This window comes from Lepidochelys kempii, chromosome 11, assembly GCF_965140265.1.
Source record: "Lepidochelys kempii isolate rLepKem1 chromosome 11, rLepKem1.hap2, whole genome shotgun sequence".
Classification (NCBI taxonomy): Eukaryota; Metazoa; Chordata; order Testudines; family Cheloniidae; genus Lepidochelys; species Lepidochelys kempii.
Window position 1 is genome coordinate 42206420 of NC_133266.1, and position 13598 is coordinate 42220017.

At 42.5% G+C, this 13598-nt stretch overlaps 1 protein-coding gene across 12 annotated transcripts in view; it reads right to left on the reverse strand.

The window, feature by feature from the left end:
- The window catches only part of WIPF1 (WAS/WASL interacting protein family member 1), a 100116-nt gene that overhangs the window by 40128 nt on the left and 46390 nt on the right, over nucleotides 1-13598 (reverse strand). For all 12 annotated transcript variants that reach the window (XM_073305915.1, XM_073305907.1, XM_073305910.1 and 9 more), the window contains 2 exons: nucleotides 3009-3097; nucleotides 1370-1499 (listed from right to left, as the gene is read on the reverse strand). In XM_073305915.1, coding sequence (XP_073162016.1) covers nucleotides 1370-1499; nucleotides 3009-3059 — 181 coding nt within the window. In that variant the 5' untranslated portion in view covers nucleotides 3060-3097. The remainder of the gene's footprint in view (nucleotides 1-1369; nucleotides 1500-3008; nucleotides 3098-13598) is intronic.

The following is a 13598-nucleotide window of genomic DNA, read 5'->3' on the forward strand; positions in this document are numbered from 1 at the left end:
CCTCATTCTTCTCTTCCGCAGACTAAACATCCCCAGTTCCCTCAGCCTCTCCTCCTAAGTCACGTGTTCCAGTCCCCTAATCATTTTTGTTGCCCTCCGCTGGACTCTTTCCAATTTTTCCACATTCTTCTTGTAGTGTGGGGCCCAAAACTGGATACTGTACTCCAGATGAGGCCTCACTAATGTCGAATAGAGGGGGACGATCACGTCCCTCGATCTGCTCGCTGTGCCCCTACTTATACATCCCAAAATGCCATTGGCCTTCTTGGCAACAAGGGCACACTGTTGACTCATATCCAGCTTCTCTTCCACTGTAACCCCTAGGTCCTTTTCTGCAGAACTGCTGCCGAGCCATTCGGTCCCTAGTCTGTAGCGGTGCATTGGATTCTTCCGTCCTAAGTGCAGGACTCTGCACTTGTCCTTGTTGAACCTCATCAGATTTCTTTTGGCCCAATCCTCCAATTTGTCTAGGTCCCTCTGTATCCTATCCCTACCCTCCAGCATATCTACCTCTCCTCCCAGTTTAGTGTCATCTGCAAACTTGCTGAGGGTGCAATCCACACCATTCTCCAGATCATTTATGAAGATACTGAACAAAACCAGCCCGAAGACCGACCCTTGGGGCACTCCACTTGATACCGGCTGCCAACTAGACATGGAGCCATTGATCACTACCTGTTGAGCCCGACAATCTAGCCAGCTTTCTATCCACCTTATAGTCCATTCATCTAGCCCATACTTCGTTAACTTGCTGGCAAGAATATTGTGGGAGACTGCGTCAAAAGCTTTGCTAAAGTCAAGGAACAACACGTCCACTGCTTTCCCTTCATCCACAGAGCCAGTTATCTGCATTTATCTGTATACCAGCAGCTCTCATCATCCTGTCCTGACATCAAGATGCAGTTCCTTTTGTAATTATTAAAACAGCCGACCATTTCATATCAGTGGTGGGTGAAGATATTTTTAGATACGGCTTTGAAATTAAGAATATTTTTCTATAGCCATCTAAAGAAGTACTTAAAAAAATCACTGCAGTCTGCCTTTAAAATAAGCATGTACTGCGAAACTCGAAAGGAAGACACTTTTTTCCCCCATTCCCCACCACTACACTTAGTTGTGCCAATTACATTTTGCTATAGACTTACCAGAGTTAGCACACAAATTAATATACACACTTTATAAACAGTAATGGATATCTCAAGTGATTTAATACATGAATTAATATAGCAAATTATTTGACCATTTTACAATAATTTATTTTGCTTGACCACCCTGCATCTCTTCACCTCTTGATTATAAAAACTACTCTAATTTTGCATATTAACTCATCATTCATTAAATACATTAAAATAAACAGAATTGTACTTACTATCTAGGATAGGGGCACTTCTATCATTAGTAACAGCCTTCTTTAGCTTTTTTCCTTTGCTAATATCAGATAAGAGAGCATTTCGCCCTGCTTGTTCAGACCTGTTTAAGGAAGGCTTTTCGGTATTTGCCTGCAAAATGAAACAATAAATAAAGATATGAATAAAACTGCAGCAACCTGCTGAAGTAAGGGGAGAAATGGATACCTCTGTTTTTAACCCCAAAGCAGTCAAAATGAGTTTCGTGTCACAGTCTCCTTCTTGCAAACGTGGCACTAAAAGCAGTTATCCTTGCAAACAAAGATTCTGGTCCCCAAAAATCTACTTCTGTTTCAGCACTCAAGATCCATTGCCACACTACTGGTCTAATTTGAAACAGTCCTCTCTTCCACCCAGCATTCAGAGTCCATGTTTGATACATATGAAGCCAAGATAGATCTGTCTTTTTTAGAAATCTCAATTTAAAAATATAATTGAAAAGATGGAAGAAAATAAAAAGGTTGCTATTTTGGAGAATGAACAAGAGCAAACCATACACACCGCGGACTTGCACAGAAAAATTGAAGTTTTTGAAAAAAAAAATCATACTGAAGTACATCATATCCAAACACTGGATGCCACGGATGGAAATTAAGCATTTGGCTACTGTTTTCTCTTCATTAAAATCTATCTGGAAAATGTTGATCCTCCACTTCAAAAATCACAGGCCTTTCTGATTTCCAGTCAAGGTTTTAAGATTCCCAACCTCAGTTGCATCTGCTTTGTCTTTTCAGAGTGTAACTTTTGCATTACCTCAGCATTCAGAAAGGGTAATGACAAGTTTAGAAAAAGAGAAGAAATGTTTTGTATTGGTATACAAAATAAGAGTTCCAACTTTCCAGACGTTTCTAAAGCCTCTCATGATTGACGGAAAACACATGTTACTCATTCAGACTCAATTTGTTGCATTAGGTTTCTCCCCTTCTTTGATCCATTTCGTTGCAAAACCGCAGCTGAGAAAAGATCCCAAAACCTAATTTGTTTTGAGATCATTTAATGATCATTGAAATGGTTTCCTGATTTGCCAGCTCAGTAACATGGACGTTTCCCAGGAAGTGGGGACAGCAGAACGCCTCTGCACCCTTTGTGTGGCATAGCTTTCAGCGGCAGCATAAAGGGGAAGTGGGGCAGGGATGGATCAAAGCCACTGGTTCATCGAATAGGACAATCCATTAGCCTAATGGTTCTCAGCCTTCTCCATAGGATGGCCTCATGTTACAACAGAGAAAAAGTCTCACGAACCTCCTCCCATGTAGCTGTAATGATAGAGAAGGTGGTCACAACCTCCTGAAACATGGCCATGATCCCCAGGTTGAGAAACCGTATATTAGACTAACCGACCTGTATGGAGGGAGCAAGGGGATGCAGAGCAGGTGCGGACAGTAATGCAGTCAGTCAGGGGGAAGGAGTAGCAGCACTGATTGTATTCCTGCAAAGCGTACATTCTCCAACCACTGAGGGAATCCCTCACCCGAGTCCGAGATACATGACTGTGCACAAAGGTCCAGAATTTGCCCCTTTAAATAGGACCCACATGGTGCACTGTAACAACAAATATTTTACATTTATATTTCATGTGACTACTTCTAAGTTGAAACTTACCAGTGCAAGAGTTGGGGGAGGGGGAGGAGCTGGAGGGGGAGGGACAGGCATGGTCTATCGTGGAACTTTTCCCGATATTGCTATGAAACCTGTCAACAACAATGAGATACAGTAAAGTAACCAATCTATAATCTTTGTATTCACACTTTATCCTGACTGCCGAACCACCTGCTTAGCTAACAGATTTAGCAGCTACATTTTCTGAGCATAAATCAGTGTTAGGAGAATATTTCATATTTTAAACTTTGACAAGAAACAGCTACAAGTATTAGCAGTAGTGACATACATAAACTGGGGGTTCACACAAGATTTCAGTGGCTTGCAGCTATGATAATTCCAGGTGAGATCAGGTAAAGATGTCTTATTACTGGGCAATACCACCACAATGTATATGCAGTGTGTGAGGATTCAGTTGTGCATTTCCTGTTGATGGCCCTTATTCTGCACTACTCGCTCTGGTGGCAGGCATTTTAGAACGTGCAATAATAAATAATGCTCAGGCAAAGTTCCCATGGAATCCCATGAGATTTTCTCCTGAGCAAGCACTGCAGGATAAGTCTCAGGGATTGTCACACAGCTAAATCTCCAAGCATCACTTTGAAAAAACACCCATGGCTATTAGAACTTTTAAATTCATACTTAAAAAAGGATGCAGTCCCCTAAGAGCCATTTAAACGATGGAGCTTGCAAGTACTGCTACATCTACAACTTGTATTTTATCAAGGGCTACAGTGAAACACTAGGCTCATGCTCATGCCCATCCCTGACTTAAGGAAACGTTTAGCTTCGCCAGGAAATAGTTGTGCCTCTTCTCTGCTCCCTATTTACCCTACGTGACTGGTATGGGGGAGGGAAAGTATGTTACTTAATTTCTCTTTGGGAGCACCTTACTCCCTGCGGTGTGCCTAGCCAGCTACTCTGGCGGGCCAGTAGTATGCCCAGCCATGGCTCCTCTCACTGCCCACCTGCTTCCTCACCGAGGGAGCATCAGGCAAGCAGCCCACTCTCTCCCTCACTCCACTGGAGCTGCAGTCAGTGCTGCCCTTACCTGGCCATGCTGAAGGTGCCTTACTTCCGCACATGGCCGGGTAAGGGGCAGTTTAGCCCAAAGCATTTGGGGATCTGCAAGGATGAAAAGCACCATATTAATGCAAAGTATTATTGTAGCAGAAACCCAGACCTCACAGTACAACGTACTTTAAAAAGAAAAATCTCAGCTTGGTATAGGAACAGACTGAGTGGGTGTGGAAGAGAGCAAGATTTCCTACCAAATACTGTGACAGCAAGTTATCAGCGACAGGCACAAATGACACTTTCATGAATAAACACGGAGGGGGGAAGAGAATTGCACAAAATTGCCCAACTGAGAGAGAATAGACTACCCCTCTGCAGCCTCTCCTAGGCTATGTCTACACTTATGGTGGTGTGCGGAGTATAGGCATTACATGTGTAGCTACATGCTGCAGCGAAAGGCTCCAGAAGCTTCCTCCCTCCTGCCAGAGCCTTTCACTGCAGTGAAGATAGGCTCTCGCAGCAGGCAGGCAGCAGGACACTGCACTGCTAAAAATGGCAGGGCAGAGGTAGGTGGCACTGCTTGGGTTGTATGAGGTACACACATGGGGGCCCCAGTGTGGAGGGCCGTCTACTCGCCTTAGCTGCGCCTCACCATTTATGCTGATATTTGTACCCTTGCTAGTTGGATGTGCAGTGTCTGTACTCAACACGCCACCGTACGTGTAGATCTACCCCCGAGTGTTTCAGCTTCTGAGGAAAACACACTACAGATTTCCCATCATTCCCGTGATCTGAAATCTCATGCTTGGATAATTCGAAGAGATGGAAGTAAAACGTTCAACCTTGGGTTTTTTGCAGATCTCATTAAGGCGAAAGTGTAGGTCAGACTTTAAGAAGCAAAAAAAAAAGGTTCTGTGCAAGTCCAGTGTTGACAGATGGCATTTTGGAACAGAAGTGCTAGAACTTTTCTATTTGTTTTTTCACAGCTGCATTCAGAAGCATTAGCTTAGAGGTATCCTTAAGATCAATGATTCGCCAACTAGGGCTGAAGGTCCCACAGACTGCCAGCAAGTCCTATGGTGCAGAGGGTGGAATGGGAAGACGAAGGGAATTGGTAGTGCAAAGAAAGTGCTACCTCTATAATCAGCTGCTCCTTTCCGGAGAAGCCTAGCCATTGAGTACTAGACAAGGAGGGAGAAGCAGGATGGGGTCAACATGCTGACTGCTGCTGAATGAAGGAAAGACCAAATTCCTGGGCCAGAAGCTGCAGCAGCAGGAAAGAAGAGATCACCACAGATGGGAACATTATACACTTGCCTGCCTCACTGCCATAGGTAAGTGGAGGTAACAAGCACACATTTAAAAGGAAGTGGTTTCTGGAACAGGAAGCTAGTTTGTTATTTAAGATGCCTCCTTTTCCCATATATTTTTCTTTTGCCTGTTCAAATAAACAGGCATTAGAAGAAGGTGCCACTGTCGGTCACTCAAAACATACCTATGCAGAACAGGTAAAAAGTCATGGGAGTGGGCATAAAAGTTACCCTCCAGGCTTCCGTGCTGACAGCAATATTACCCACAGTAGTTATTCAGAGGAATACACAAAGCTTATTTTTTCCACACTTATTTTTGAAGTCTCAAAACAAGACTTGCATAAAACACATTCTACTCACTTCAGCTCTACCTCATGCTAGATAGCATACATGGATTAAAATCAGATTAATGCTAGAAAAGGGAAATTTAATTATCTGAGCTGTTAGTCTGGATTCGAGTCACCACTTTGCAATTCTGTAATATCTCAGAAATGACAAGAAGGTTTAGGTGTGTTAGGAAAAAATCTTGCTTAGAAATAGAGATTTCTATTAGAGAAATAGAGATCTTAAGATGCTAGTGTGTTTCAAAGAGGAAAAACAACTTATTTTCCTAGTTATTTGTAAAGTCATAAAAAGCATTCCAAATACACTTAAAACAAAATCCATGCTACACAGAGGAAAGGAGAGGAGAGGAGAGGAGAGAAGGAATTTACATAGGCTGCAGTTCAAGAAAGCACTTCGGAATGCGCTTAACTTTAAAGATGTGCTTCAGTCCCATTGATGTGTGTAAGTAATTTCCTGAAATGGGACCATAATCAATACTGCCTAAAGTCTTCAACAGGGAGAAGAAAGGGGGAGAACACACCACATCTTGAAATCTAACTAACTGGGGGAGAAAATGGAGTTCAAAATGGTTTCAGGCACTACTTTTGCCTTGGAGTCTTTCTCCTAATGTTTGTAGGTTAATATTTTCCTTTAAAAAAAGTTTCTCTCCTGTTGCTCTGTGAGACACAAATGCAAATGAAAGGAGAAGCTGACTAACTTACTGAGTCTACACGCAGCGCTGTCAAACCAAACTGATAGAAATGCTCTTTGATCTTTGTAGTTGTAGGAGTTACCTCTAATATTAGCAGGTGAAATATTTCCAGACAGAAGTAGGCGTTAATTGACACTATCCCAGTCAGTTCTGGGCATTTCTTTTCAGAGTTTTGCATATTTCCAACTCTTATGATCATCAAATAAAATTGTGAACAAAATACTATCCATTCCCAATCTTCTTATACTAAAATTCAATATTTAAAATTTGAAATTTAACAGAAGAGCTAATTAAGACATATGCAGCTTTGTTCTTCAATTTCCTGTTTAAAAAAAAAAAAGTCAACAGGAAAATTAGTTCTGACAGCAAACCATAACCATCCTGTTTCTTAATACAGTCTTTTCATAGCTGCAGTTGCCTGCACAATTACTATGTCATCATACCAAGAGGGGCGGGAGGGAATAGTCATGCTATTCACTTATAAGAAAATCTTAACTCCTTCAACTGAGTTAAATGGGAAATAATTTGTTGTCTTCATGTAAATGCTATGGCAAAAAGCTAACGAAGGCAGTTTGGGTAAGTCATTGCAAATTAATGACACTACATATAAAATGCATGCATCTAGGCAGCTCAAAGATAAAATCAGTGAACATCAGTGGTAAAAGGGAAAGGATAAAATCAGTGAGAACATCAAGCTGGAACAGAGAGGAAATGATCCCATAGTTGGGACCCTCCTTCCAGATGATGTCATGGTATCCTCTTGAACTGAGGATACCTCTGGGGTAGGGGAAGGAAACCAAGTTAGCAGGAAGACACAGGTAACTGTAATGGGGGATTCAATTATTAGAAAGACAGATAGTTGGGTTTGTGATGACCAGGAGAACCACATGGTGAATTGCCTGCCAGGTGTGGAGGTGGCAGAGCTCTCAAGACGTCTAGACAGGTGGACAGGCAGAACCGGGCGGGAGCTGGTGGTTGTGGCACATGTGTGTATCAATGACACAGGGAAAGGTGTGTTGAAGACCAAATTTAGGCTGCTAGGTAAGAGATTGAAGTCCAGGACCTCCATGGTAGCATTCTCCAACAGGCTTCCAGTTCCTTGTGCAGAGCCAGTTACACAGGCAGAACTGCTGGGTCTCAATGCGTGAATGAGACGGTGTTCAAAAGGAAGGATTTAGGTTTATTAGGAACAGGGAACCTTTTGGGACAGGAGGAGCCTATAGTGGAAAGATGGGTTCTACCTAAACCAAAATGGAACCAGATTGGTGGCATGTAAAATTAAAAAGGTCATATAGCAGTTTTAAACGAAGGGCTGGGGGAGGCCAACAGGTGCATAGTTTGGACAGACACATCCAATAGGGGACAATTTATTAAAAGGAAAACTTTATATACTAGTATAGTGAAGAGGATAGAAGTTGACAAAGTACAGGTAGGAGCTGAAGAGAAACTATCAAACAAACGAGTCTCATTCAATCATACAACAAAGGCAAACAACTAAATACTGTCAAATTTTATAAGTGCTTGTTCGCAAATGTAAGAAGTTTAAATACTAAGATGGGTGAGTTTGAGTGCCTGGTATTAAATGAGGATATTGATAAGATAGGTATCATAGAAACTTGGTGGAACAATGGTGATCAATGGGACATGGTAATACGATGGTACAAAATACATAGGAATGACAGAGTAGGTCATACTGGTGGGGGAGCACACTGTATGTGAAAGAAAGCTTAGAGTCAAATATAATAAAAATCTTAAATGAATCAAACTGTACCGTAGAATCTTTGTGTATAGAAATTCCATGCTTGAATAATAAGAGTATAGCAGTAGGAATATACTACCAATCACCTGACCATGACGTGATAGTGCTCGTGAAATGCTCAGGGAGATTAGAGAGGTCACAAAGGACAGAAAACCCAATAATAATGGGGGATTTCAAATATCCCCATATTGACTGGGCACATGTCACCTCAGGATGGGATGCAGAGATAAACTTTAGAGACATCACTAATGACTGCTTGGAGACGCTAGTCCTGGGACCCACATGCAGAGAGGCAATTCTTAATTTAGTCCTAAGTGGCAACACAGGGTCTGGTCTGAGAGATGAATATAGCTGAACTGCTGAGTAAAAGCGATGACCGTAATTAATTAAATGCAACATCCTTGTAGGGAGGGAAAAATACCAAAAAAACACGCCACAGTAGCATTTAACTTCAAAAAGGGGAACTACACAAAAAGGAAGTGGCTAATTAAATGGAAATTAAAAGGAACAGTCCCAAGAGTGAAATGCCTGCAAGCTGCATGGAAACTAATTTAAACCACCATAAAAGAGGTTCAAACTATATGTACACCCCAAACAAAACAAAAACAGCAAGAGGACCAATAAAGTGTCACCATGGCTAAATAACAGAGGAAAAGAGATAGATAGAGACAAAAAGACATCTTTTAAAAATCAGAAGTAAAATCCTACTGAGAACATAAGAACGGCCATACAGGGTTAGACCAAAGGTCCATCTAGTCCAGTAATCCTGTCCTGGAGTGTAGCTAATATAATGCCAATTTTCAAATAAGGCTCCAGGGGTGATCTTGGCAATTACAGCCCAGTAAGCCTAACTTCAATACCAGGCAAACTGGTTGAAACCATAGTAAAGAACAAAATGATCAGACACATATATAAACATGATATTGCAGAAGAGTCAACATGGCTTTTGTAAATGGAGGTCATGCCTCACCATTCTATTACAATTATTTGAGGGTGATGGTAAGCATGTGGATTAGTGTGATGCAGTCGATAAGATGTACTTGGATTTTCAGAAAGCCTTTGACAAGGTCACTCAAGGAATCTCAAGGAATCTAAGCAGTCATGTGATAAGAGGGAAGGTCCTCTTATGGATCAGTAACTGGTTAAAAAAATAGGATACAAAGGGTAGGAATAAATGGTCATTTTCTCCCACAGTGGAGAGAATAGAGGGGTTCCCCAAGACTGTACTGGGACCAATGCTGTTCAACATATTCATAAATGATCTGGAAAAAGGGATAAACAGTAAGGTGGCAAAGTTTACAGATAATACAAAATTACTCAAGATAGTTATGACCAAAGCAGACTACAAAAAGTTAAAGGGATCTCAAAACTGTGAGATTGGGCAAAAAAATTGAAGATGAAACTCAATGTTGATAAATGCAAAGTAATGCAAATTGGAAAACAGCAGATCCACTATACATACAAAATGATGGGGTCTAAATCAGCTGTTACCACTTAAGAAAGAGATATTGGAGTCCTTGTGGATAGTTCTCAACGTGCAGCAGCTGTCAAAAAACCCCAACAACGTCAGGAACCATTAGGAAAGGGATAGATAATATGACAGAAAATATCATAATGCCAATACATAAATCCATGGTGCGCCTACATGTTGAATACTTTGTCCAGGATATACTGGAACTGGAAAAAGCTCTGAGAAAGGCAACAAAAATGATCAAGGGTATGGAATGGCTTCCAAATGAGGAAAGACTAAAAAGATCAAGGCTGTTCAGCTTAGAAAAAGAGATGACTAAGGGGGATGTACATATGATACAGGTCTATAAAATCATGAAAGGTGTGGAGAAAGCGAATAAGGAAGTCTTATTTACCCCTTCACTTAACACAAGAACCCGGGACCACCCAATTAAATTAATAGGCTGCGGGTTTAAAACAAACAAAAGAAAGTACATCTTCACAACGCACAATCAACCTGTGGATTGCCAGGGAATGTTGTGAATGCCAAAAGCATAAGTGTGTTCAAACAAGAATTAGATAAATTCATGAAGGATAGGTCCATCAATGGCTATTAGCCAAGATGGTCAGGAATGCAACCCTATGTTCTGGGTGTCCCTAAACCTCTGACTGCCAGAAGCTGGAACTGGGTGATAGAGGATGGATCACTTGATAAATTGCCCTCCTTTGTTCATTCTCTCTGAAGCATCTGGCAACGGCCACTGGTAGAAGACAGGATACTGGACTAGACAGACCATTGGTCTGACCCAGCATGGCCCTTCTTATGTTAACTTCTGTTGGTGCAATAATAAATGTACCTACTGTAGTTGCAAACAATGAAGGTGCTTGTAACACTAATGAACAGTGAGACAAAGCACCACATTACAAATCAAAAGGATGAGGGTCTCTGGCTTTGACACTTTAGGACCATAGATCTTTGCAATCCAAGGTTAATTTCTTTGCATTTTATTTCGGGAAAGTACTGTATATTACCGCTATTTTATATATAAAAATTAAAAGGGCCAGTATCTGAGCACACACTGTAATGAATCCTGTGCTGTAGACAAGAGATACAATAACAGGAACCTAATACACACATCTCATCCAAGACTAGAAACCCGGTCCTTAAGCTCCAAAAAAAAGGTCTGTATCTGTGCTAAAAGAAGAATTTTCCATAGCTGACAGGGCAACAGTTGTGAGGCAACCTCACAGACAAATCCAATACATTATGATGACTCCACAATCAAAATCATGGGCCATGTGCAAAGTAATAACAGAAATACCCGAGTGCTGTCTCTAGGATTGCTGAAAATGTTGCTGGCACCTTTCATCAAGGACTGGAATGATAAGAAGCTACCACAGTATAACTATGCCTTTTAAATATACCTTAGAATATTGATAGACTTTCTCCATTTTCTTTGGGCTTCTCCAACTCTTCCCTTTCTTAAAGCAAAGAAAAACAAAAAAACCCTCCAAACCTGTTGAGGTTTATAATCCATCAGGTTAGTGTTACTAATATCAGACAGACCATCCCAGGGATTCCATCACAGATTGGTTTGAGGAATCTGCCTGTGCTGAGACTAAAACTAAAAACTCTCAAATCCAAAAGCATCTACGCTACAAAGTCACCTAGAGGAGGATTAGAACGCAGCATTATATGTTTTCATCCTCTTTCAAGGCATTTATTCCAGTCACTAGGTGGTGATAACAACTAAAAACTGCACTAAAACTCACATATCTTGCACACTAAGGACCAGTGCAGGGAGGCTGTGATCTTAATTTAAGTTATTTTGCAAATTACCAAATGTTACTCCCAAGGGCATTCTGCACCAAAATTTTTAAAATTCTGCACCAAAATCCTTTACAAAAATTCTGAAAATTTTGTTTGTCAAGTAAATGTGGAGGCTCCAGCATGGCATTGGGGAGCACATGCCACTGGCTACACAGAGGTGGGAGATTACTGTGCAGCCCCCTCCTCCCCCCACCCGACACAGACTCAGCAGTGAGGCTGCACCCAACGCCAACACAGCGCAAGGACCTGGCCTGTCCCAGAAACACCCCAGGGCCCTGCTCCTCTGTGTGGGCAGGTAGGCCCAGCAAGGCAGTGTGACATTGCACTCCATATATTTTATGGAAATATGCTAATGAGTGTGAATATAATGTAACTGGAATATGCTTTATGCAAAAGGTCTCTTGTAAGGTATCACTACAAAGCTTATGATCTACTGAATGTGTTCATCCTATTTGTATGAATGTATCATTCTTGTATCTAAAACTAGAAATATGAAGTATTACTCTGAGGTCCTATTGTAATTATGCAAAGTGTGAGCCATTAATGGTGGCTTAGGATCTTGATGGCTCCCATTAACTAGAACAATTGGTTGTAAAAGGCTCTGTTTACTTGTAAGCCTTCCTGTGATTCAGGCCAGAAAGAATGGAGGTTTGGGATCTCACAGGACACGTGACCGTATCACTTGAACTGGAATCCATCTTAAACCTGGTGCTTTTCCATTCAGAAGGAAGGGTGGGAACCCAGAGAGAGAAATTATTCCCGCCATGTGCCAAAGATATAAAAGGGGGTGGAGCAGAACAAAGGGGGCTGCCAGTTATGAGAAATCCCCTAGTTACCACCTGAGCTGGAACTAACAAGAACCGTACCAGGGGAAAGGATCAGGCCCATACTAAGAAGGAGTCTAGTCTGTGAAAGAAGCTTATTGGAACATCTCCGAAGGTGAGATTTACCTCTATTCAGTTTCTTACTGAATTAGGCTTAGACTTGCGTGTTTTGTTCTATTTTCCTTGGTAACTTACTTTGTTCTGTCTGTTATTACTTAAAACCACATAAATCCTACTTTTTATACTTAATAAAATCACTTTTTGTTTATTAATTAACCCAAAGTGATTCATACCTGGGGGAGCAAACAGCTGTGCATATCTCTCTATCAGTGTTATAGAGGGTGGACAATTTATGAGTTTACACTGTATTTATAGAGAGTAAAATGGATTTATTTGGGGTTTGAATCCCATTGGGAGCTGGGTGTCTGGGTGCTGGAGATAGGTGACTTGCTGCGCAGTTTTTGGTTAAAGTCTGCAGTTTTGGGGGCGTAGACCAAACCTGGGTCTGTGTTGCAGCAGGCTAGCATGTCTGGCTCAACGAGGCAGGGTTCTGGAGTCCCAAGCTGGCAGTGGAAAACGGGCTCAGAGGTAATTCCAGTATGTCAGGTAAGAGTCCCAAGGGGGGTGGGGGGTGTCTCTCTGACCAAACCCGTCACAGACAGGATCCAAGTGTGGAGGGGCTTAACATGGGGGGATCCAGGTGTGGGTTGAGAGGGTTCTTTATGGGGCAATCTGGGTACGGGCAACTCAGTGCGGGTCTGGGTGCAGGGAGATCTGGATGCACAGGAGCTTGTTGGAGGTTCTGGGTGCAACAGTAATGGGACTCTTCAAGTGGGTCCAGACGATGGTGGTTGGGGCTCAGCGGGGTCTAGATGCTGGGAGCATGGGGTGGGGATCCAGGTGCAGCTGGTTGGGGCTCTGTGGGGTAGTCCAGGGTGCAGGGGAAGTGGGGCTCATGGGGGGGCGGTTTCCTGCATGTGGAAGGGGGTGAAGCTTGGCGGGAGGGTCTGAGTATGAGGGGTCTGGATGCATGGGGTGTGGGTGTATGGGGGAGCAGCTCCCTGTACAGGGATACCTCTCCCTGCAACGGAGAGTGTGTGTGTGTGTGTGTGTGTGGGGGGGTTTGCAGAGCTTCCTGCAGCAGGGGGAGAAATCTTGGCATGGGTCTGAACAGGCCCCAGGTGCCATGCAGGGGAAGAGGAAGTCCCCTCCTTTCTAGCCCAGCTGTGAATAGCAGCGGAGACAGGCAGAGGGTAGGAGCCACCAGCCGGGTCTTCTCTTCACCAGTCCCGCCCCCTGCCCCACAGTGATTTACCTCTCTGCTGGCTGCCCTGGGAACCTGAAACATACTGCTGAGAAGAGTTGCA